This window comes from Excalfactoria chinensis, chromosome 17, assembly GCF_039878825.1.
Source record: "Excalfactoria chinensis isolate bCotChi1 chromosome 17, bCotChi1.hap2, whole genome shotgun sequence".
Lineage (NCBI taxonomy): Eukaryota > Metazoa > Chordata > Aves > Galliformes > Phasianidae > Excalfactoria > Excalfactoria chinensis.
In genome coordinates, this window is record NC_092841.1 from 5841887 (window position 1) to 5868308 (window position 26422).

General features: G+C 46.2%; 1 protein-coding gene across 5 annotated transcripts in view; it reads left to right on the forward strand.

Annotated features, from left to right (window-relative positions):
* RAB11FIP4 (RAB11 family interacting protein 4) overlaps window positions 1-26422 on the forward strand; it is a 71935-nt gene that overhangs the window by 24059 nt on the left and 21454 nt on the right. For 2 of the 5 annotated variants that reach the window (XM_072351655.1, XM_072351656.1), the window contains exon 3: window positions 1763-1851. In XM_072351655.1, the coding sequence (XP_072207756.1) occupies window positions 1763-1851 (89 nt within the window). Of the gene's footprint in view, window positions 1-1762; window positions 1852-8396; window positions 8534-18708; window positions 18859-26422 lie in introns of those variants that run through there. The other 3 variants (XM_072351658.1, XM_072351659.1, XM_072351662.1) reach the window with 3 other exon arrangements.

Below are 26422 nucleotides of genomic sequence, written 5' to 3' on the forward strand. Positions count from 1 at the left end.
GATTGTGCTTTCTGTGCTTTTTCTTCCTAGTGCTTTTACTGAGTAAATTATAGGCTTGAATTTAAATTGTCCAGGGCTATGATGAAGGCATCAGCCTTAATGGATAAGGAAAATCAAAGACTGTGGTCACAGAAGAACCAGATAGCAAAAAGGGAACACACGACCTTGCAGCTTAACACCAGATTTGAGTTCCAGGAGATCCAGAGGCTGTTGGTTCCTGGCTCTAACAGGCCAGTCTGGCCAGCATTCAGAAGGGCACAAGGCGGAAAGGTTTTGATGCCCCTTGGTTTTGGTAGTTAAATCCCTTTTGCACCTTTGAAAATGCACAGCCGTTGTGATTTCCCCATTAGAGGAGAAGGCTGGGGTGGTGATGCATTTCTTATCTAGCAGGCGGAAACAGAGATTGACTGATTAGAGATCTTCAGCTAGAAGCACTGTTAGTACAATTTCATTAGGAAAATAAGGCTTAAGATTATGGCTGAAGGTGTAACTGGGAATGTTTAGAATTGTGTGAACGCATCTTCATTGCAGCAGTGTACATCCACTGCTATGTAGGTTTTGGCATTTATTTTCTTTCTTTCTTTTCTTTTGTGGAGATAATTTAATGAGTACATGCCCCATATCACGCAGAGGCTGTTTAGCAGAGCAAGCTGTTGATATGCGTAAAGATTGTCATAGTGAGTGCTGACACAAAGCAATTTAATGAGAAATAAGCCTTTGATATTAATAAGCCTTTGATATTATTGTCAAAATGCACTGAAGGAAATCCTCTTCTGGAAGAGGACCAGAAAGTAACCTCAGTCAAGCACGTGCTGACATACAAAACACTGAAACCAGGGGAAACAAATAGCTCAAATGTGAGTTGGAAATGTTTAGAGACAGACAAGGCAAGTCAGGTAGAAAGACATCTTCTCAAGGCAAAATGCTTCATATCTTGCCTCTTTTCAGAAGGTCACAGCCGAAGGTTTTGCACTGGATAACTGCAGCTTCCAAATGTGTGTGCATGCTGAGGTTTCATACAGTTTAGGCCCAAGGCTGTAAACTGGTTATTGTAAAATAACTTGGTCTGACACTATTGCCTTCTGCAGCTCAACATGCCAAGTGCAGTCACTGGTAATTAATGTGGAATGAGACATCTGGTGATTTCAGTGTTTCTATATTTGTCTCCAGTTTTCAGATGAGAGAAGGACTGAGGGAAACACAGGCATTGATTTTTCCAGCTGTTCATTTGGTTACCAAAAGCAAACACAGAAGCTGCAAGTCTCTGATGGCAGTGCATAATTGTTTGCTTGCCAAACACTGTGTGCTCTGTGACAGGGCTCTTTTTGAAGGGGGAATTGTGACACATAGGTATTGTATTGCCAAGTTCATCCCTTAGACACAAGAGAATCAGAAGCAGCTCTGCTGACACTAACCTCAGGTGGACACCCAGCTAGCACCAGGCCTGTGAATCCTGAGCTTGGCGCTGGTCGGGGTGGTCTTGATGCTGCAGAACAGGTCACTGAGCTGAATAATGCCCAGCTTTCAGTTTCCTTGTAGCTCAGAGTATCCATGGTGAATCAGCATTAGTGTGGTGGCACCAATTTAGTGCCTCATGCTGGAGGCAGAGCTGTCTTTCAGCTATTTATATATATTCCAGAGCTAACTTTCAAATTTCATGCACAAAGATTAGCTGTGACTCTGTTTCTTCCTTTATCATGCATGTAATCTCTAGGAATACCAACTCTCAGCCTGATCATTTGCTTTTGTTCCTATTTTCCAGGCTGTGAAGAGTTACTGAGTGATGTCCTGTCTCCTGAAAACTCCGGGCATCGGCACTATGAGCTGCAGTACGATGATTACTATTACCAGGTAAGAGAAGCATTAACTTTGTCTCATCTTATTGCACTCAGAAAGTCTCAGGAGTGCTGTACGAATGCTGTTGTTGTTTATGATCTGCAGAAGGTCTCTGAGGACTTGTTCACTTGTGAAGTTTGACTGATTTAATTAGATACAATCAGCGTTTTCCACTTGTGTGGTGCCAGCAAGTTTGTACATGATGACTCCATTCACAGCCAAGCAAGTACTGAGGCCTATAACAGCATTGCTAATCAAATCCTAAATTCTCTTAGGCCAGCTGACAGTTACCCTATGTTAAATGCAGCTTAAATCAGTAGGGAAGACCAGTTAATAGTCATGAATCTAGGAAGTAAAAGTCAACAGGCCAAGAGCTGCCCAGCCACTGAGCTGAGAAGCTCAGCAGAGGAAGCACCAATCACTGTTGCACCTCTGACACATCTGGCTGCAAATTTAGTCTACAAAGAAGAGTTTCACATTGGCTGAGGAGTGGAACTGTGGAGGAGAGATCGTCCCTTTGCACACAGACCTTGTGTGATGAAAATTTTAGTGAGTCAGTATGGAAGAGATTGAGAACTGAGGCCAGACAACAGGCCTGAGATCCAAATGTGTTGGTGCCTTGGTTAGAGGTGTTACCAGTTGGACTATGGGCAGTGCCGTAGCTGTGCATGCCTTCCCACAGCACACATAGGAAAAATCACTCATTTCTATCAAGATCCTGATTTCCTGTTTTCCTTGCACTCCTTTGTGAATAGCTGGGTCCAGCACTTAAACTTAATTGTTGGAGCATGTGGTGAGAGGTGTAAATGCCATGGACCTTGTCCTTGGTCCATCTCATCTGCACTGCTTACACAAAATGGTTTTCACTGTTTGGGCAGAAGGTAGAGATTGCCTCAGCTCAGTGCGGAGAATGTCTATCACAGGACAGAGGGACCCCTCTGTGACTGCAAACAGAAAGGCAGAATTTGGCCATAAACTTTTTTCATGGAGAAGAGTTGTCTGAGCTTTCTGTCTCTTTCCACTTGATGAAGAAGAGAGGCTGGTTTTAGAACCTGGGTTGTAGAAGGCTGACAATGCTATCATTGCTTGTTTCTGAAACCGTATTGTTTTGTGACTAGTGACATAGATACCCGCAATGCTGTTGCTTGGTAACCTTAATAGATACCATAAACCAAACTCCCTGTACTCCCTGTTTTGCAAGAGATGATAGAGACTATAAAATGCAAAGCAGCCTCTCCGCAAACACTAGATGTTTTCCTATTGCTGTGCAGACGTTGCTGGCTCATTAGAGGGCAGGTGGTGTGGCTGTTGGGTCTGTATTCCTCTGGGAGCTGCTATCATCCAGGGACATACTGCAGAGAAGGTGCTTGGAGACGAGCTAAGAGATGTAGCTGCAAAGCTTAGGAGCAGCCAGAAGAGATGGGAGCTGTGCTTGCTGCTAATGCTGAGAGCAGCCGATGACATTCCCTTTTGCATTCTAGATTTGTGCCTCTGGGATAGGAAGGGGGCAGAGTGACTGACTGCCCATCCAAATTGCTCCCTCAGTACTGTGTGGAGCTCTTCCTGGGTGCTCCTGAGCAGGCTTCTGGTTTCCCCAGTCACCCTGCATGGACCTCGCAGCAGGTGGTACCGTGCCATTCCAGCAGCTGTCTGCCCACTTTGGGTCGATGCAGTATTTGTGTGGCCTGTGAGAAGTGGTGGTAAGAGGACAGGAAACGATGCACAGTGTACACTCCACACTTCTCACATCTCCTCTGCACAGCTCTGCCTTCCAGGAAGAGCATCTCGGCTACCTGCAGTTTCCAGGTCTTTCAGGTGCAGTTCAGAAACTGTTCACTAGATGTCAGTTAAGGGCTGGGAGAACCATCAGATGAAATAGTAAGACTTCTGAGGCCTGGGTGGATTTGAGGTTATCTCTGAGTTCTGTGCTCAGCTCCCAAGGGAAGCACCTGCTGAGAACATGAGCTCACTCTGCGTTTCCCAGGCCTTACTGAGTGTGAATTGCTGGTGGTGTAGTCATGCTCATGGGCAGCCCCCAGCGGCACAAACAGCAACAAGGCAGTTGCCTGTTAATCTGGTGTTCATCCCAGCATACCCTTTGCACATCTGTCTAATTCTCAGCTGCAGCCAGGAGAGGGAGGCAGCAGAAGGATACACCTGCTGTAGTGGCACAAGTAGGTACTTTAAAGGGAATGCATCTCTTTTATTGCACCCAAAGGGCTGCACTTAGACAAAGGTGGGTAGATACTGAGCTGGTTTGTTGTTATGCTGTCTCTGCATTCATGATGTGATTTAGGAGTAAGAAAAGGAAGAGGAAACATATCCTCGTCTTAACATTATTTCTCCTCTCCTCTGCTGTCACTTTGACTTTCTCTCCCATGGGCCTATTGCATGTCCTGTAGCTTTCTGAAACCCAGAGTGAAGCAGAAACCTGAGGAGGTGAAGGTGATGCCAAGAAGAGAGATGAGGTAGAGACAGGAGGCACAGCAAGGTGCTGAACTCATCAGCCTGTTTGTGTATTTTGAGTCAGATGGGGGAAGATGGAACTGCCAAACCTCAAGCCTTTAATTGAAACCAATTGAGTGCAATTAATTTAAATTGATATGCAAGATCCTCAGGTACCAGGAGGCTGAAGCATTTCATTTGACATTTTAATAAATGATCTACTTTTCCCTATTTTTTTCTCCAGTGTAAACAAGAACAAAAACTGATGAGCTTTTAGTGTCTAAAACCTTTGTCCTAAACAGGGGAAAAAGCATATTGTATATGCCATTTGAACTTTAAAGGCCATTCCGTGGAAGGTTTTTAATGGCCTATAATGAGAGGCTGTGTCAGGATGGTATTTCAGGCCAACATAGAACTCATCCATTGAGCTCCAGTCTGTTGGGGTGTGATGCATAAATAGCAAAGAGCAGCACTTGGGTGTTACAGGACTCTCATATCAAAGGGAAGTGTCTCTCTGACTCTGCCCTGAATCAGACTGCAAACAGTCTGTGAGCGCGCATAGAGAATAGGAAACTCCTGTCTGATTTAAAACAAACCAATTGAGTCCCTGCTCTGCCATACATCCTGCTCTTTCACAGAGGTGGAAAGAGTTTGTGTGATGCTGCTGTGCTGGGAGGGGTGGGTTAGAGGGACTGGGAGCTTCTGCTCTGTTTGTGTCCCTGCCAGCCTTGTGCTTACACCATGGGGTTTTGGCACTATGCAGGAGATGCTTGTGTTCCTACTGCTACTGAAAGTCCTCTAGGGTGTTAAGGAAGTGGTTATAAACACTAGGGAAGCAGGTCTCTTCTGAAACAAGCTACGCAAGTTAGCAGCTGTAGAGCCTCTCAGCTCCAGGACCTGTGAATACACCCGCATTTCTGTATATGAATTGAGCCTGTTCATTTGGTAGTTTGGGTCTGTACTGTGGTCTGTTTGAGGTACTGCATCAGCAAAGTGCTGTCAGTATAACTTCTGCCTCTTAGAGTCAGCAATGCCCAGAATATGGCAGAGGCCAGGCTATCCACTCTGAATTCCTCCCGCTGTTTGCTGTTGCAGCCAAAGCCAAAAGTCTGTGCAGGATTTGCTCTGGAGCAAGTGTCTGTAAGTAGCTCAGAGCCCCGGACAGCCTTTGGAGATGAGAACCAACAGAAAGTCCACTGCCCAAGTATCTGTGTGAAAACCCAGACCCAGATTCAGGCAGCTCAAACAAAGCAAAGTGCCTGGGTCTGGCATTTCTGAACAGCTGGCTGAGGGCCCTGCTGGGCACCTGGCCAGCTGGGAGCACTGCCTGCAGGCTGAAAGGGAACTGGGCCGGCTGCATCCACATCTCCCTGGCCAAGGCTTGTGTTGTAGGCTCAGGCAAAGAGTTGCCTGGGTTCTAGTGCTCTTCTGTCTCAGCTCCTATGTCAGAGGGAATCAGCAAAAGGAGTTGGATTTTTCAGCACTTCACATGGCGCGTTTTGGCTGTTCAGATTTGAGTGAACATCCCCTGATTTGGTAACAAGGGGAGGTTGAATGAATGATTTGAGAGCCTTCCCCCCAGTGAGAGCAGGTAGCAGCATACCTCACCAGCTGCTTGTGAAGAGCAGGCTAGGTGTTCTTGTAGATGAGAAATTCCTTCATCTGAATTCTATGCCCAAACGCTGTACATGCAAAGCAGTGGAAGAGCCTTTGTAAGATGGCAGTGATTAGCAGGGTTCCCTGTTTTAAACAAGGCCATTTGTTTCCTAGCCATTTGTCCTGTATCGAGTTCCTGTTTTCCAGTTTTTCTTTTCTGTTTTTGCTGCTCTCATCTGCCAATAAGGGTGACTCTGCCTCTTAACAAGGTGCAGAATGATTGCTGCGTGTCAAAGAATGAGCTGCCTTCTCTGTCCTGTGTGTGTTCACTGCCTGCCAAGTGATTAATTACACTGTAAGAACAGCAGAAATATTGTTGAAACATGACAAACAAATGGTTTGCCTCTGGGATGGATTTGGGACTATTGACTGATCCACTTCTTTGAAAAGATTTTCAGCAGCAATTAGGAGTCCCCTGCTGGCTTCAGAAAAGCCAGAAGCCCGTTCTGCCCAGTTTGGGTGGTATCCACCACGACAACAGTCAAGGAATTGTATTAGCTTGACACCTCAAGTTAAACCAGATCTTCCCAAAGAAAGCACCACACATCCTCCACAGCTGAACTGCTGATAAGGTTTGTTTTGCCTTTGGTGCAGACTTGGCAGGGCTGAGCCCCCAAGAAAATGTCTTCCCACGTGGATCACAAAGGGTCCGTGTGTGCTGGATGTACTGACCTCACCGTGCTTCCTTCTGGAAGCTGGAGCAAACTTGGAGTGAAGGACATCAGGTCTCCCATCTTAGCAGAAGCACAGGAGCTAAAATGTTAAGTTGGAAATGTCTTCCAACTGATAGCAAATTGAAAAGCACAACCTACATGGTAAGGAGAAGCAGTGTTAAATACAGCAAATTGAAGCTTTATTTTTTTCTGTTTCTTGTCAGCCTCCAGTTCTCTCCACCACCCACACGCTCTCAGTCATTCTTGGCTCCCTTTGTGCTTTTGGCATTGCAGATGCTCAGTGTCTGCCTCCCTGTCCTGGGGGTTCTTGGGCTGTTCATGCTGTGCAGTCATCAGCACAGAGCATGTTTGTGATTTGCTCCCCTTAGCAAGATGCTGGTGGAACCTCCTGACCTGCTGTCACTGTAGGACCCATGCTGTGATCATGGACAACCTATTCATTGAATATCTTCCAGAAGCTGGAGGCGGCATCTTCATTCCTGCAGTAATCAACACGTAGGATATCAGTATATTCTAATACTTATCTGGAGGGAAGTACTGCTCTGTCTCTGCCAGATTCTCCTTCTCCTCAGTTCTTATTGCATCCCATGGGACATGAGTGCAGTCAGTATCTTCAGGGATGACCTTTTGAGGGGCCCAGCCCAGGGACTGACCCCAACCTCTGCTTCTCAGACCCTGGTGAATCTAGGCCCACACTGTGGCATTCTCTCTGAGGTGTTTGTTGCCTGAATCTCCTATTGGAAGAGGTTTCTAAGCTCAGCTCTGTCTGAAATCTGCATAAAGCACAGCCATGCAGTTACAGGAAAAAAACTCCATGTTTCTAGGTAGGCTGGGGTAGGACTGTACACAGGCAATGGTGTGTCTTCACAGATTAGAGTTTTATTATAACCTCTAAGGGCAACACTCAGCAGCTCTTTTTTCTCTATATTCTCCAGAGCATCAGAAAGCAATATTAACTACAACTGCCAAGAAACCCCCAGTGAACAATTACCAAGAGCAATGAAAAGCACAGCGTGCCTCTATTTGGGACTAATTTACATGGAAATTGCCTGCTTTCACCTGGCAATGTTCTGAATTATATTTTATATGCTCGTGCATACATACAGAGTGTCCTTGGTACAAAACACCTGCATAGAAATGTGCCTCTCTGGCTGCTCAGACTGACTACAAAGGCTGTCCCGGTGAGCTGATGTTCAGAGGAGGAGCAATTTTGCACTCAGGGTAAGGAAGGTGTCCTCCAACTAAATAAATGCTGACTCCTCTGAAAGCAGCCTTAAAGGAGATGGCTTGAGAGATGTTTTCTGTTTCAAAAGCAGTTGTTTGAATTCTGTGATTTGGTGGGACATCACACACTGATATTTTTAGAGGGGAAATGACTTTTCCCTGGACTTGTTTCTGCTTGGTTGTTGTATTAAAAAACAACCCTAAGGTTTGACCTTCTCATCCTGAGCTGGGACACTTGCTGAACTCCAACAGGTTCAGTGACAGCCACAGTGTTGTCCCTGGCCCCAACAGGGTTGTTACCTTGCACATCTGCACCTCCTGTTATCCATCACTGTCTTTTGAGTAATTCTGTTCTTAGCCCAGGCAGGGTTTTGTATTCAAAAGCTTTACTATTTGAAAGCCTGTCACATTTCTCCCTGACAGAACCAGTGTTTAAGTGACATTTTCCATCTCATCTGTTCTTCCTTTCCAAGGTATTATCTTCAAGATTTTCCTCTGCCCATTTTCTGGCTGAGCACAGTTTTGGGGGTGTGTTTTTCTGGGGTTGGCAGTTGCCATGGCAAAGTGTTCCTCCCAGCAATGTTTCTCCATGGATAAACCAAGCTGGGTTCTTTGGGTAGAGGCTGGGAAACAGCTGAGAGCTGAGATTTGGTCTCTTTCTATCAGGAAAGTCACATCCTATTGATTTAATCCTTCAGGTAAGCATGGATTTGGTTGGGTCCTTTTTTCCTTTTGTTTGCTGTGCTGAAAATCCATGCATATTAACTACCTATATTGAATTATATTGAATATACCATTATTAATAATATCAGCAAGAGAAATACTCTGACAGCACGCGCTGCATACTGCTCTCCTGTGAAGAAATACAGCTGCTCAGTCAGAGAGTGGCGAAGCCACCCTGATTCTGAAATATGGCCTTCTAGGGAGTGCCAATGTGTCTATAATAAAAGTAGTCAAATGACAGGTGGCATTTGGGGGGGGGGTTGGCATTTGTGTGACAGGATGAGGGTATCTTTGCCCTCCAGTTCATGAACTTGAAGCGTGCTCGCTCTTTATTTACGTCCTGTTCCACCTCATATCTTTCTTCTCGCTCCTGGGAGGTTTGTGCTGTGTTTATGTTAGATACACACAGTGTTCTTTGCATATGTTTGAGTGGGAAGGCTGTGCAATGGAAACGTAAGGTCTTCTGTGGAGTAAGAAGCATGGTGTAAAGTAGGATTGGATTTGTTTTATGTTTTGTCTGCAGTTAGGAGAAAAGTGTGCAGATATGTGAAAGCTGTGTGATAAAGCCAAGGTTCCAGGTGGTTATGAAAGAGCAGAAAGTCAACCACAAAGAAGGGCTTTGGCCTCCCCAGCTCCATGTCTGTTGCAGGCTCTGCGCTGCTGGTGCTGCCCAGGGCCAAAGTGGCAGCATCTGCTTCAGGTGTAAACGGAGCTGACTGGAATTGCACTGCGGCGCTCAGCTGGGCTCACAGAGCTAAAAATTGGATCTTGATTATGTTCTACTTTTAGAAGCTGGAGGAGGATCAAAATGCTGTGGGGAATTTATGAGATGGGGTGGAGGTGTGCGTTTCCAGTACTGCCACACACCTGGGCTGTGATAAGCAATTTGTAACTGAACAAGGAAGTAAAGTAGGCCAGACTACAAGAGAGTATCCGCAAACTGCTCCTGAGGGATTTGTGCTGCGCTGCCTCCAGCCGCTGAAATAACAGCATGAAACTGCAATTAAAAATTAAAAAGAGATACAGGCTACTTGACCTTCTGCTAATCAGGGACATAGAGGCCACGTCTGGAACAGAGATGCTAGAGAAATGCAGCTTCTGTCAGGGAGTGCTGTGCCAAGAGAAGGCTGCTGCGGTTCGGAGCACAGGGCAGCAGGTGTGGGCACTGCCTGCTCCGTGTGCTGCAGAGCCCAGCAGAGCTGCGTGTGCGTCAAGAGTTTGGCCAAGCAGATGAAAAATGGGGACAAAATGGTCAACTGTTATATTTCCTAAGGTTACAGAAATCCAAGCAAGGCTAATCAGGCCCTTGAGAGCCTTTATTAATCAGGAGGTTTGGTGTTTGGCTCACTGTTTTGTATGGGCTGATGTTGTAATTACCCAACTGACTGCGGTATCAGCTGTGGAATGGGCTGTGAGATACAGCAGCTCTTTGGGTGAATGTGTGCCCTGGAACTCAGGCTTGTTTTGGTACATGGCGTTAAGATAAACTGCTACCAAGGCTACAGTGGAGTAATAACGTAGCCACGGCAATGTCGATACAGGGTTAATGCAAATAATGAGCATTAGGGGCTGACAGCACGAACCTGGCAGCCTGCTCTCCAACCAGCAGGGCTGGGAAGTGTTTGGAAAGGAAACGCATCGATAGATACAGTAAGGTTATAAAAAGGAATATTGGAAAGGCTGATTCCTTGGAGCTTTTCCCAGCCTTTGTCAGTAGGGCTGTGATAACAAGTTCAGCTTTGCAAAGGAGTTTGCTTTGTTCCTGGTTGTCAGAGGACAGCTAACCCATATTTGTACAACTTTATCCAGCCATTTTGGTGAGACAGTGCTATATTTAGGTAAAAATTCTTACCTGTGGTAGAAATATATCTGTGACACTGTTCCTAACCTTATTTAAAACCGGAAGAACTTTTAAATTGATACAGACTGACTGTGCTACCATCATCTCCCAGCCGCAGAGCAAGAGACAGAACCACAAGTGTTTTTGCCTAGCCCCCACAAGAAGCTTCCTTTATCAGTAACTGTTCCGTATTTCTTGCTGGCACATGCACGTTCAAAGGCTTATTGCAGTTTGTTGCTCCCATCAGTTTTTCATTACCGTGTCCTTGAAGGTTAACCTCATTGAGGAAGATTTGTTGGACCATATGGCTGCAGTGCCCCAAGGAATGCTCAGGGGAAGCCAAGGGAGGGGGGGAGCCCGCCCAGAACCAGGGCATGGTTAGGAACCATTAAGAACTGTTGGTCAGATACTTCGATGCTCCTGTATTTTTAAAATGAACTTGCAGAGATGTTTCCAAAGATTTGTGAGTTGCTTTTAGTCCTGTGGAAGAGGGAGGAGGGACACCTAAATAATGAATGAAGTCAGGATTTCACTGCATCTGTGAGATCTGCTATGAGTAATGCACAGCACTGTGTGAGACTAATAGATAAAGTTGGCTTTCATAAACATTTGTTTACCTCTGAACTCTCCAGCATGAAGATAGCAGCCGTTCCTTTATGAGTCACCTGGCGGGGTTGATCTGGCTCTGGGAGCTGCCATAGTTCTCTCATCTGTGAAGCTGTCAGTAAGTGAAAGAGTAAATTGCTGTCTTGTATTTCTGCAGTGTTTGGAAACTTCACATGAAACCTTTCTGGCTGTCTTATCACAAAGCCAACAGTGAGCCAAGGCACCATCAAAGGGAGTGCAGTGAATTCAGAGCTCTCACCTGTTGTCTGATGAATCTCCTCACCTGTGAAGTTCTGAGAAACATTTCTCAGATTGCTGCACAAACACAAAATGTTGCTACTGTTAAACATCCCGTGTCATGGTGTAGTACTCAGAGGGGAAAGTCTTTGGACTCAGGGACCACAAGATGTGCCCTGCCGAGTGGGGCTGATACCCTGCCAGCCCACAGAGAAGGGCTTTAGTGGGGAGGTGTGTGTTTGCAGCACTGATCTGGGCTTTGTGAAGCAAATTCGAGGGCTGGGGAAAGTCCTGGGTCACTTTCTTTACAAATTAGTAGAAATGACAGTTTTTTTCCCCAAGAACAAAATTCTCAGATGTTTCCTGACTTAGAGCCAGGGCATTACTTGCTGTGCTGCTGGGTGGCACACATTTCCTCAAGCTCGTATAATCTCTTCAGATCAAAAACCTTTCCAGGAAGAAATGACTTTCCTGAATTGCATTTGTACAGTGCCATTCATATGGGATGCTGCATCTCCTGTAGAAGAGCCACTTCATCTTAGAATGAAGAGATTAGAAAGGGAAGGAACCAGAACTCTTCTTATCAGTACTTACAAGACCAAAACGTTCATGTCTGGTTTGACTCCAGCTCCAGCTGGCTGTGGCTGCCTTCACACTCACACTGCTTCCCCAAGAGCCGGTGGTAACAAGAACCACATGGACCCACAGGCATTTCTGTTTCCTATGGTAATTTGCCATCTGTAGCTGCTTCACAGATGACGTGGGGTCCCAGAGCTTCCCCCCTGCTGACAACTCTACCTCACAGGAGCTCTTTTCTTTTGGCATCTGAATGTTTCCATATTAAATGTTATTAATAAGAAGGGAGAGCTGAGTGCTGAGGGCAGGGATCAGTGTTTAAGAGCTCTTCAGTTTGTTAATTTGACTGGATTACAGCAATAGAACTTGAAGGGTAACTAGACGTAGTTCACTCTGTACTGAAGTGGTAAGGAAGCCATGCTGCATACAGCTTAGGAAGGGGCCTCCTTGTGGGGGTGAAATCTGTCACAGATCTGTACAGAAATGTGAAATTGTGGGGTTGGAAGCTAGGTATCCGTGCCTGACCTATCTCACTAGCATCACTGTAGAGCCTTCTGTCAGCACTACAGTCATAGGATCATAGAATCACAAAGGTTGGAAAAGACCTCCAAGGTCATCCAGTCCAACTTGCTGCCTGCCACCAGTATTGCCCACTGAACCATGTCCCTCAGGACCTTGTCTGAATGGTTCTTGAATGCCTCCAGGTACAGTGACTCAGCCACCTCCCTGGGCAGCCCATTCTAACACCTGGCCATTCTTTTGAAGAAGAACTATTTCCTAATTTCCAACATGAGCCTCCCCTGGCACAGCTTGAGGCCTGCTGAGGCCTACTATAGTCCTACTGACAAAGTCTGGGTTCGTTCCTGTCTTTTCATGTGTGATGCTTACAAGCCCCTACAGGTGGCTAGGGAAGCTTTAATAGCAGCATGGTGTCAGTCCTTCCACAGAAGAGCACCAGGACAACATTCCCCTTGAGCAGAGCAGCATTGCTCCTCCAGCCATTTTAAGTCTCCCACCTCTCTTCACTTCACAAGCTGCTGGGGCTTGAATCATGACTGTCCTGCAACCCAAGAGGTCCTCCCTGGGTCAGTGCAGCTCCACCTGTGTTGCAAGGGTGTTTTTGCCTACACAGCTGGTCCTGCTGCAGCTGCTGGTGGAAATCTGGCTTTGTTTCCTTTTAATGTTATATATTCAAAAGTGTCTGTGCAGCACCAGAGCCACTGACAATGCCGCTGATTACTTCACATCACTATTTAATTAGGATGAAAGATACAGGATGAGCAGATGAGATTTTTTTTCACTTGGGAGAGAAATGCATGTGTGGAACAATCAGGCTGTTGGCTCAGGCAAGCTTTCTTTTTTAAAAAGCAATAGTTTAAGAAGTGGGAGAAGTATTCTTGTCACTGCAGTTGAGGTAAATCAAGGAGCTTGTGCAAAAATGTTCTTCTCTGCCTATGATTGCAGAGATCTAACAATGGGGCAAAAATTGATCTCTGTTAACTTCTGAGCAGCACTTTGGGGCTCAGGCAGGGAGCCTGGAGCAGCTCTGCAGGGCCTTGTCCATGCTGCTCCCTTTCACTCACAGGCTGCTCCTGCCATAGCAATGCACTTCTGGTGCACATTGAAGGTGTCCTGCCTTCTAAGCAGATCTGTTCCTGTCATTCCCTCTCCATATCAAGCCCAGCAGCCCATGTGTGAGGACTTACCTCTGTCACCTGAGGCAGAATATGGTTCAGATCCTCCTTGGAGTTAGGCTGAACCAGAGGTTATGCTTTTCCTGGTACGTCTGCACCTGTCAAGGAGATTTCTCAAGGATTCTATTTACCCTCCTATCCCTGAAAGTACTGTGAGATAAACGAAAGGCTGTTTTTTGCAGCTCAGCCTGCTGCATTGTTTGTTGGCCAAGGAAGTTCAAGTTCCTTGGCCAACAAACTTCCAGCGCAGTGCTGGATGTTGGGATGGCAAGCAGGCTGGCAGTGCTCTCCTGCCTAGAAGTGCCAAGCAGAACAGCCCCCTCTTCTCTTCCTCCTACCCACCCCCAGGATCAGTTTGCATTAATGCCTTGTGCCTGAGAGCCACAGACATCTCCCTCAGCAAACAGCTCCAGAAAGGCTTGACCTGCTGCCTGGCTTTGAAAGGGTAAAGTATAACTTAAAAGGGAGTTCTGCAAAGTTTGCTAGTCCTTCCACTCTGCTGGCACCATTCACTGTGGGTGTTCAAGCTTCCAGCCTAATGGGCATTTGTGAGATGGCATCAACTGAGGAAAAGTGTCAGCAGCACCGCAGGTCAGACAAGGACATATTATTATGCACCTTTGAAAACATAGGCAGACATCACATATCAGCCTGCTCTGCATAATTGTCTCGACCTATTTCTTTTTTTTCCTTTCATAGTGGTCACATTCGAAAGTACTGTCTAGAGCCAGTTGGACTCACACAGACTCATTAACCGGGAGCTGTCTGGTGAAGGGATAGCACAGGGGCAAAGTTCATTGCAGGGTGCTCAGCGTCAGAGCTGCAAGGCTGTGCTCCTGGGGAGGTGACTGCTGGAGGCTCTGTGTACCAACGTGCACAGGGGTCAGTTCCTGCTGCTTCCAAAGGTGCTGGGCAGCTGAGCACTTTGCTTCATCTGGAGTTAAGGATTTGACAGGACCAGCAGAAGAGAATGGATGTGAAGAACCCTAATGACTTCTCCATGCAGGAGGAGGGAAACAGCCAAGAGGCCCACACATCTCCATCCTAGAGATGTGGTCAGCATGGTCTTTGTCACTGGCCCGTATTAGAAAGTGCAAAATGTGTGCAAAGCAGCAGAATCTGTGGGCTCTGTGCACTAATTTTCCATCATCCCATGGGAGGCTGCTCTCAGTAATCCAGGAGGGACAGCTGTAGGGTGACCATTCACCAGTAGCAAGATGTGCAGGTGATCTGCAGACTTTGTACAGAGCCTTGTTACTTCTGAGGTGTTTATTCTGCATACCATGTATCTGTTAAATTCCTGGAGGAGGCAGCCACAGATATGTAGATGAAGGAATTAGCATAGAAACTATCTGCAATACCTATTCTATTATTATACTATCAAAGCACTTCATGGGCTCTAATGAATTCAACTCATGGCTTCTCTGGGAGCTAGAAAATTGTTATTCATCCCAAGTTTGCAGAACGTAAAATCAGCTACACAGTGCTAAGGCCCAGGTCAGAGATGGGAGACTCAGGCTGCTTTGCAGAGGAGCCAGGTGACTGTACGCCACTGAGGTCATGGAGGCACTGGTCACCAGGCAGGGACCTGTACCTTTGTCTCAGCTGGTGCCTTGTCTGCTGGCCCAGCTTTTCTATCTGAGCACATGTAAAATTCAGCAGTACACTTATACATGTAGGTGGAGCTGAATACCAAATTTCATGGGCTGATAACTTTCTAGAATGCTTGTTCTTGTTCCCCACCTCTGCAGAGCCTGAATGAAAGGCAGAGTGCAAAGCAGGGCGCTGTGCCTCGACCAAGGAGAAGAGCCGAGTGCTGATGCTGCTGATGGCATATTCCTTTCTTGCTCACATCCGCTTGTTTGTGAAGCCTAGAAAGATTTGTAGGTCTCAAATCTACCTCTACTTTATAAAAGCAGTTGAGGGAACCATTACAAATTTGCTAGACCTTTGTACAAACAGCCCTGTTCAACTAATGAGGTCAGGCTGTGTGCTGTTAGGAGCTAGCTTTGTACATCTTGCCTCTCCTCTCTGTATCAGCCTTCCTGCTTTTTGCTGGTGTTTAAGGAGACAGAGGTACGTGTGCTGTTATCTTCCAGTCAGGCTTCTATGCCATATTGCAACGATTGATGTGGAGCTGATGGTCACAAAGTGCATTCTGATGCTGCAGTGCATGAGCTGTCATAAACTGTTTTTCTCCCTCTGTAAGGGTTTGTGTTTGTGGTTGAGTGGTTCGTTTGGTGCATTTGAGGGATAGTGTGGGTAGGATCTCAGTTGGTTCTTGCTGTTTATGAAGCTGTTTCCTTGTCTGGTTTTGACCTGTCACCACAGGACTGGGCTGTGTCAGTCTGCCCTGCATTTTTCTCCTTTCATTAGATCCCTGGGCACTGAGCACTGCTGTCTGTGCTCTTTTGCTGTACCTTTCTGTAGGGACTTGAGGCAGAAGTGCTTTATGCTGCTGTCATCATCTTGCAAGGAGCAAAGAAGAAATGCAGTGTATTCCCTAGATGCCAGGATAATCGTATCTTGACAGAATACTAATGAATCATCTCGTAATCAGGTAATTATTTCCCATGTAGCTGTCTAATTACCATTCAGTAGCCCAGAATTCAGCCTGCCAGTAGCTAATATTTCCAAAGGAGAGCTTCAAGGAAAGGAACACAGTGGGCCGTGACTCTTGGTGTAACTCCTCTGTCTTCCTTGAATTACTCCTGGGATTAATTTGGTCTGCCAGTTCTTTTAGGCTGCTGAGCCACACGGCAGTCCTAATTACTGCTGGACTGGACACAGGAAAAGAGTACAGCTCCACTGCTGGGTATAATGCACTCAGTTGCTCTACTACAGCTGTTAATGTGCTCCTAAGCACGCCCATATATTGGCTCCCTAGGAGCTCTTACTAACCCAGCATATTACAAGCCAACAAGCTTGGGCCATACTTGTGGAATCTTAAAAGGCAATGTTACATACTGGAGCATGCTGAATCTCTCTTTGGTGAGGGAGAGATTTACATGTAAGCCAGGAAAGACTGCATAGATAAAAACTGCAATTTTTATTCAAGGCTTACTTATTACTTGAACCTTAAGTGGTGTGCTTTCACCTCTTTTGCCAGCTAATTTACTTCTGTTTTAGTTAGGTTTCCCAGTGTCTGCACTGTGTGCATGCACTGCATGTGTGTATGAGTCCCAGTCTATGAATTTAGGCTTGTTAGAAAAAGTTAACCACGTTTGGAAGAGAGGCAGGAACCTCAGCAGTACTAAACCCTTATGGATCATAACAATAGGCTTTTGTGTGAGTATAGTTAAAGTAAGACAGGCCCTAATTTATGTGGCTTTATTATTTGTATTTATAGTGACACTATTCCCATGTGTGAAAGAAAGCAATGTAGCCTGACTCAAAGTGCTTTGCTGCTCGTGGGGCTGGTAATGTGATGTGGGTGTTCAGGGCTGTTAACTAACACAGGATCTGTGTCACAGCCGTACAGCTAATCCTCAGTACCGGGGTACATACACCTACCTTCATGCTGTCCATGGACACAATGTTAAATTAATTCCTGCCATTTTTTTAAAGCTGGGAAAACTGTGTGACCGTAACTGCTCATCTTGGGGCCAGATTTACCCCAGAATTGCAACTATTTTCTCATGCTTTTCAGCACTCAGCTGCACCCAGCTGCCTTGTATGTATTTACAGCCTGTTTGCACCATCAGCTTCACGTTATCTATTGAGATGTGTCCAGACAGTCAGACCTTCGCTCATCCCAAATGACCCCACAAACACTCTGAGGACCTGGAGTATGTTTGCTTTCCCTTGGCTTGTTTTCTTTCTACTGCCTATCTTCGTGGTGACAAAGGCTGCTGCTGCTGACCTCAGTGGGCTCGGATGGGCTTCGTTGTGCACTGTGTGCAGCAGGAAAGGCACGCAAGCCCTCAGCACCCGGCTGTGTGGAACTGCTCTGCAGAGAAGCCACGAGGAGGGAAGCAGAGACCACATAAATAGCAGAGGCTCTCCAAGAATATGTGCTGAAAGAAAAGCAGCTAAAAATAGTCTGTAAGGGTAAATGCAAATCATCTGGAGAATAACTTGCAAAAAGTTTCTGCAGGAAAACCCTGCAAGAGGGAAGCCAGGATTGCCTCCTTGTGCTTACCACCTTCCAAGACTGCTGTTTGAAATCAGGAATAGAAGCCCTGCTGGGAAAACGCATTTAACTAGCCACATTACACATGATGCACACATGGATTTGTATGAGGAGTTCATTTTAAATTACTTGCAGGCACAGAGTGGTAACTCTGGGAGGAAAGAAGATTAAAGTATATCCCTGCTGAAAGCACAAATCTTTGAACCGTTCAACCTCTCCCACTTTGAGAAGCACTCGTCAACAAAATTAAGGGTCTGTGCATTTCCCCTGGTGCACAGATCTGGATGTCAGAAGTTCCAGAGTTAAACAGGGTTCAGTTATTCTTCATGTCACATCATTTGCAGCGGCTCTAAGTAAAGATGATCTAGATGACCGTGCTGAGGCAGTCTGATGGTACACCTCTGTCATGAATGAGGATGCCTAAACGTAGGCATCTTAAGGGATACACACTGTGATGGGTACTCGCATCATTTCAGTCTGAAGACAAACTTCAGCTAGTTTATGATTAACTAAGAGAAAAGGGCAGGAAATGTTTTAAAACCAAAGATACTGAAAAACACCACCTACCCTAACTTGAGATGAGAAGTCATTAGCAAAAGTGCTTGTGATTCACAGAAAAAAATATATATATATGCATATGGATATATACATATAGATAATTTGTTACATCATCCAGAATGTAAGCTTTTTTATTCTTATCAGTTCACCTGTAGAGACCACTGCAGACTTGGGCAGCAAAGCTGAAGGCACACTTCAGTCCTGCCATCACTTCTCTACCTGCTCTATCTGGCTAAGAGCAGGGTGGGAGGAACCGCATTAGTTTGGTTTCAAAAGTAAGACTGAAGTACCTAGTTCCAGTTCCAGATAGAAAATGCTTTGCTACATAAGCAGTATTTCAAACTGCTGGAAGCACCGCGTGGAAGCCGAGCTGTACCTGCACCAACGGGAGCAGTGCCGTTCCCAGCCCTGCCGTGCCCGCCGTGCTGGCTGCTCCCGCTGGAAGCTCTGGGAGGAATGTCTGAGCCCGGCAGAGGCTTTGCAGTCTGCCCCGGGTTTCTTGGCAACGATGCGCTGTGAGAGCCTGATCAGCACCGCACAGCGCAGCCCCAGCTCCGGCTTCACGTCCGTCTGAGCTAAGGCAAGGGAGAAACGTGGCTGCTGCTCACGGACTGCAGATCCTACAGCATCCTACAGAGATTTCCACAGCTCTTCTCAGTAAGTATAACTTTAAGAAATGTGAATTGTCTTCCCCAGAGGTTGTTGTTTTTTTTTGTTAAGGGAGTTGTAAATCAGGGCAGTAAATCATGCTAAAAGCTAAAGTTAAAATACACAGAATTCTGCCTTCAGTCAGCATGAAACTGCTCTAACCAGCCATTAACGGAATGGGGGAAGGAGACGAGTCTTGTGAAATCTTGCAGGGTGGGAAAGCTGAGCCCACCCCTTCTCTCTTTGTCAGCTTTTTCTTTTCATTGTGTGTGTGTGCTGCCTACAGCAGAGCTGCCTGCAGGAGAGGGCTGGGGCAGCCTCCCAGAGCCATCCCTGCCTTTGGTGAGCTCTGCACATCCCTCCCTGCACTGCTGATGCAACAGGGCAGTCCGGCACTGCGGTGGGCACTGTGCTGTTCCTGCCCTCTTGCATCCAGAACAGAAACTGTAGTACAGTGACGTTGTTTCAAACATGAGATCCCAGCTGGGGTAGGTTGTACTTCCTAATTTCTTATGCAGAACCCAAACCAGCAGTGCACTTTGTTCCCCCTGAACTTTTCTGCTTTCTGAAGCATTCGTGCTTACTTTGAATGGGGGTAAAGTAACTACAGAAACACTGGCCCTGCAGAGGTTACCTCAGCCCAGAAGAAAGATGACTTTTGTGGTTGTACAGTTGATCAAGTCGCCTGCATTTGTACGACATCAGGGAAAAAGCTGATTTTCCTGTGCATCGTAGCTGCCACTTTCAAAGAGAGTGCCCAGCCCCGAGTAGTGCCATGCTGTGCCTGTGGTTGGAGCGTGGGCCTCTCCGCGTGCCGTTGGCTCGGCCGGCTCTCACTGCAGGTATGCACACACTCCTGGCTGAAACATTTCTTGGCAGAGACGTGCACAGACTGCAGCACATCTTTGGAAGAAGCATGCTTATAGGAGTCTGTGCTCACTGCAGGGCTTGCAACCACAGCAGAGGGCTGGGCTGGCCATGCTCCCAGCTGTAAGATGCAGATCACATCCTTACAGTATTTTGCCCCAGTTTGCTGCAGTACTTGTTCCCCTAAGGCTGGTTAGGTCTTCCTAACCCACTTTTCCTCCTTAGAAAAAAATGTTATATTTTAGTAATGGAGAAGGCTGTGCACAAGCACAGGGCAATGGAGCAAGGCTTCCCTTGTCTGTGCTCTGCTGAATGCACTTGTGTTCATCCACTGAACATCACCATGGGCAGCGCTCCTGTGGGCTGCCAGCCGTGTGTGTTTGGGCCTCTCTGTGTCTCCTCCCCTTTATCTCCTCGTCCTTTCTTTCTGTTCCTTCCTGTATTCTCCATTACAGTGCCACCTAATTAGGTCATGGGTTGTTTCAGACTTGAAACCTTTCAGGAGGTTTTCCAGTAGCTGTGGGTTTTGTTACTCAAAGCCACTTGTTCTGCTTGCCTGGCTTTCCTGCTTTGTGCTTCTCCTTACAGCTCCTCACGCTGAAATATTTCTTATTCATGTGGCTGTGGCCATAAAAAACGTGTTAGCTCCATAACAAGCTGCTTCTGGCTCCTCAGGGAGCTCCAAAAGAAACCTTTTACTCCGAGATAATTCTGCATTTCTACATTCTCTACTGTTTTATTAATGGAGATATTTTCAAGCAAAGACATCTCTCACGTGCAGCCTTCAGCAGTTGGGCTGCTCCCCCAGCAGTGCAGTGGTTCTGAGCTCAGTGTCCTGCTGGCAGCAGGCAATGGGAGCCCACCTTCGTGAGCCCAGCCAAGTGAGGCTGCAGTGTGCTGACACCTCGGAGTACTGCAGGTTGCATGAAACAAGCCCAATCCAAGGCCTGGTTGTCCCCGATTTTGCTGTAGCTGGGCTGGCAGGTCTCATTGAGTTGCCATAAAGTGTTATTTTTCCCTATAAATAAGTTCAGTCAGACCCTCAGGAGTGATTCCACAGAATGTGCCGGTCGATGTAAACAAGAACTGGATTTCTCATATCTGTAACCAAAATGTAGGAAACGCCAGATGTCCTGATTCCACCTGCAGGCAGAAGGCAGGGTGGGCTGGCTCTGGGGGAACACTTTGCATGGGTGTTTGTGGCAGACTCCCAGCACACAGTGGGCATTGGAACTCAATGATCTTTAAGGACCCTTCCAACCAAAGCCATTCTATGATTGTATGAAAGACAACAGAAGGGCTGACACAAAATGTGTCCTAAGCCAAAGGATGTTATTGATGTCAGTAGGTTTGAGCCTGGGCTTTGGCAGAAGCGCTCACTGATTTATTGCAGGGTGCTGCCTGTATCTGCTGAAGCATATTTGGATCGTTGCTTTTCCTAGAAGCAGCAGATAAAAAATAAGTTTCAACTGAGGAGCTCTGTGAGGTACCTTATTATGATGTTAGTTATGATTTAATGCTGAAATGCTGCTATCGCTCAGGAAGGAAAGACAGCCAGTCCTGGCAGAGCTGCTGTGCTGTGCTCAGAGCAGTGCTGCGCTGCTGCAGATCGCTGCCCACAGCTCAGTCATTTGTCTGAGCACCAGTGAGCAGAAACACAGCTGAAGAATGGAGCACATCCTCTCTGCTGCAGCAGGAAATTAATCACGTGAAACTCTCTCTCCCCATAGCGCCCAGTAGCTGGGCAAGAGGAAGAAGCAAAACTAAACACACAACAACAATTTTTCCTGGTTGCAAACAATCCTAGTGCTGTGCAGCATCCATCCTAGCAAGGTGCTTCGGCACAGCCCCAGGGGTGGCTGACTTGGTAAATCATAGTGCCCTATCTAAAAACAAAGAAAACCCAATGAAGCCTCTCCAAAAAGCCTTAACAAGCAAAATGCACCATCCAGTCTGTACCAGAATAAGTTGTTTCTCTGGCTGAGACCCGCATCTTGGAGAGAATCCCGTGTCAATGTATTAGCAAAGCAAATTGTCCTATGAATAGTAATGAAGCCTGCTCCTTGTGACATACAAGTGCAACAACCCAGGTCTCCCCACGATCCTTCTGGTGCTCTCAGTCTAAAAAAAGAGCCTTTATTGGAATAAACTTGTAATATATGCAAACACTGCTGCAAAGATCCCAGAAGAAACCACAAACTGCAGGCATGAAATCCTGACTGCTTCCAGTTAAGTACAAACAATAGCCCCATTTTACTTCAGTTGTTATCATGGTTTTGTATGTACCAACAGTGTTCTTTTGGTTCAGACTGCATTTGTAACCTAGTGAAATGGCCACGAGAATCAGATTCAGAATCCTCGTGTGTCTTTTACTTTGAAAAATAACTGCAGAAGAATTGACTTTACTGAAGACATCTGCATTCATAATGTGTTTGTGGCTATGGAGACAGACTTCCCTATCTCACCAAATCTTGAGTTAATCCATCCATTTCAGTACTAAGGCCCAATTCAGAGTTGATTTACACTCTGAGTGATTCCGGAGTAACTAAACTGCAGTCTTTAAACTGTTCCAATTAGAAGAATTGTGAGTGCTGGGAGAGGAGTGAAGCAAGGCGGTAGGGCAGACACCGTGCAGGGCATGGTGCTTCTGTGCCAAAGCAGGGAGGCTGACCAAAAGGGCTGGAGAAGCCCAGGCTAATATCCCAGCAGAGACTAAAAATAAATTGCATTTGTCATTGTGAGCATTTGCACTTATTAATAGCCATAATTAAAAAAGCCCTCTGAGTCCATCTGTTACAGTTTCTGATTCAGGCACTGGATGTTCAGCGTACTCTGTAGGATTTAAACACCTCTGCCTTGGAAAAGGTGTTCCAGCTGGTTTAAAATGGTGACAGTTTCTCCGGACTTTCTTAGAATCACTTCACAGTCCGGGTCAGTAACTTGGGACCAGATTCACTTTGCTACACCACTGTCTGAGCAATGAATATGAGTGATGGATTGGGCTGTACATCACCATGTGAGGAGTACAGCCCCTGTTATCAGCAGTGGGGGCACGAAGCAGAGGTTGCACACACAGTGAGACTGGTAACACACAGCTCCTGGGCTGCTGCTTTTTCAGGGCCCTAGCAAGCAGATACAAGAATTATGCATTAGGTTTTTCAGTCTGATCATGAGATGTAATAGTGGTGGGACACAGTTCTAAATGGTCATGTGAACGTCCAGCTGCTCAGCACCTCCCTCCGTGCAAGTGGCACTTCAGACACCATGCCAAGGGAAGCTCTCTGCACCCCATCTGTGTGCTGGAGGAGGCAGAGCAGGACACAGCACTGCCAGGACCGGCGTTGTTGCAGGGAGCAGAAGCATTTGAGGGCGAGCACCTCTTATCAGTAGTTCCCATGCTAGTGGCTGGCTTGTCCCGGTGACTGACAGCTGTGATAATGAGGTTATTGTGAGGAGGCAATCAGTGCACAGAAATGTTTTTATGTCTTGTGGTCTGGGATCTTTGTGTCCTGAGAGAGGCTCTGGCTGTAGTTGGCTGAGCCTGGGCAAAGGGCAGAGCATGGAATCCCCATACAAGGACAACCTGGGCTGCTTTCTTGTCTCTGTATTAGGCGGCCTGTTTCCCACAGCACTTGTGGAGCAGCTTAATGTGGTATCCAGACTGAGTTTTCTGACTGTTCTTATGTACCTGTGCTGTGGGAATAGCTGGGGAGCAAGTCCCACTAGTCCCATTCACCTGGGCACTACATTCACAAGGGTTTACCTTCCAAATCTTAGTGGAACAGTTAACACTGTACTGGTGTGTCTGTCTGGTAAGGTAAAGCAGATGGAGAGGTGAGGAAAACTAACTGTTCTGAGATGGTGGGTTTCTAAATTAACCACCTTTGCTGCTCACTCTTTCAGTGATCACTGACCTGTAGTGACATAGCTCCTGGTTTCCTGCTGCTCCATGTCACAGTACTGTGATGTGCTCTCAGGGAGCCTCGGCTCTGGGCCAAGCCTTGGTTTATTTTGGAATAAAGTAGTGAGAATGGGGTCTGAGGTCTGGTGGCTGGGCAGGCATGGCAAGGAAGAAGAAGACATGGCTGTAGTTGCAGGGTTTGGCACAGAAGGTTTGTCTGTGCTTTTTTGTGTTTGAAAGCACTACATTCACCACGGCCAAAATCTTGTTTTCTTCTTGTTACTGTTCCTCTCCTTACTGTGCCTCTGTGAGGTGAGGAGAAAACAAACAAAGCCCAGCACAGCAGTGGCTTCAAGCTCCGTATCTTAAGGAAACCATGAGATCGTCATCTTAGTACATCTCGTCTTACCACGAGATGAAAATTCACCAGAATGAACTGCCATGGGAAGTATTGAGTTGTCACCCTCTGCTGCTGCAGAAAATTGGCTTCCTGTCTGTTCCTGCTACGGAGGGGAGCTGAGGAGAGTCAGTGCCTTGCTGGATATCGATATGAATGCCAACGGGTGAATGGGAACACAAATTGCAGAGATAGAGTGATGTGCTGGGGGTGGCCTAGGCTGGAAATTGGATTGTTTTGATGTATGTATTCAGTTGTTCATGTTGGAATGCAATTCATGTTTCAGCTGATAAGACTGTCCATGTGTGACTTTCAAATTAACATCTGTATGTTCTTACTGAGATTGCACTTGTGTATGTAATATCCAACTGAGCCTCTGAAATGGTTAGTAGGCATTACATAGAGAAAGCAGCCCTTTTTTCCATCTATTTATTAATATGCTGCTGGTTGCTATTTTTTAGCCTTATCTGAGAATGTCAGTTCTGTTTTTAGATAGTGTGGCTGAGCCCATTCCTGACTCACCCTATGAACCAAGATACTAAAACCAAGGACATGATTTAGGGGAGGGTTGTTAGGGTAGTGTGGTAAGGTTGCAGTTGGACTTGATGATCTCTAAGGTCTTTTCCAACCTGAGCAATTCTATGATGCTATGAAGCAGGCATATACAGGTTTGCAGCAGCTATAACTTGGATGTTTTATTAGCATTAATTACTGAAGCACACTTAACCTGACAGGCCAGCTCCTCTGCTTCCAAATGTTGCTTTACTTCTCACACAGAAGGAACTAAAAACATCTGGTTCCTCATTTGGTGAAGCAAAGAGCTGGGAATGTACCAAGAACGGAAAGACAAGGGCTGCAGTGAGTGCCACAGCTCACGGAAGGGCAAAGTAATAGGAAATGGAGCAATTCACATCTCGTACATTGATGGTCATGTTATCAGTCTAAACGCTGTCCTGGATTTGAAAATGTCCATAAGCACAGATGTGCTCTGGGCACAGCGGGCTCATTGTCCCAAGAAAAATCGAAGGGAGGTCTTGAATGATGTCTTGTTTTATAGATGTTGCTGCTAAAAGCAAATTCTCCCAGCAAGGAAGTGCAGATTGTTTCTGTTATTGATTGCTGGGGTCTCCGCTTCATTGAGACCACATGGCCCACTTTGTTTTTGTAGCTGCCTTTGATTAAAACCGACATAGAGGTATCAGCGTTTGAAAAGATGAGTCTTGAGTGTCCCCTGGGCAGCATTTTCATGGTGTAAAGTGATAGTGGCACATTTGATCCACAGATGCTTTTAAGGCACTAATAAAACCAAAGCCTCACTTCCCAGGGTGGTCTCCTGCACTACAAAGCTTTCTGTATTTGTCCATGCTTGGCCAGACCCCAAGAAATGCAGAGAACCTGCAACTCTCTTACCTTAAGCTGTGCTCTCGGGATTCGGTCCTGTGTTACAAACTGCAGAGAAAAATCCCTGTGTGTATAGTTTAACATGGAACATTTTGCTGCTTCCCTGAAGGCTCATAAAGTCTTCTGTATTCACATGGTTGTTTGCATTGGCTTCCAGTGTATCTGGGAGTGACTTCAGAAAGCTTCTGTCCTTCTTTCTGGTGGACAGCATGTAGAGCTCCCACACCTCCCATCCTCGTACTGCCGGGCTTCACAAGAAGTCAGCCACAGCTCCAGCTTAACATACAAACAGATTTCAGTTTGGGTGTTATATCTGAAGATATCTTACAAAGATTAGATCTGAGACGTTTCATATTAGGACCGATCGTGAGTGGATGTGTTTGACCTCAATCTGTCTATGCAGCAGCTCCTGATCTGCAAAATGGGAATACCATCTTCTCTCATTTTGAAGAGGCTTTATGAAGATGAATTAATCTTTGCAAAGCACTCAGATGTCAGAGTGATGAACACCACAGAGAGAGCTTGGGGGGAAATAAATAGTTCTGTCTGCAGAGCAGGCTGTTAGTAGTAGCCATAAATAAGACATGAAGCTACACTTTGATCAAGGAGACTAAAGCAGATATTGAATATTTGCAGATAAGTCAAGCACCATCCAACTTGCGTCCTAAATGAATCCAGACCAGTGAGAAATGACACGTGGTTGTGTGATTAAAGAGATGCATTAATGCAAACAAACAATAGTACTGAAGGGCAGTTACGCCCATGAGCTCAGTACAGGTGTTGCATGGCTTTAGGTTGTTCTGTTCTGCAGCCTTGCTGTTAGCCGTGTGCCTTGAGGCATGCTAGACACTGGCAAGCATGAATTATTCTTGTCCTGGCCAGCTGAATCTTTTCTCTTATTGGTTATAATACGTAGAGTAGAGGCTACAAACTTAAAGACATGTCACTATGACATGCTTAGAGCTGAAGCTGTGCGCTTTGTCCAGCAGCCCGTCTTGCACACTGTG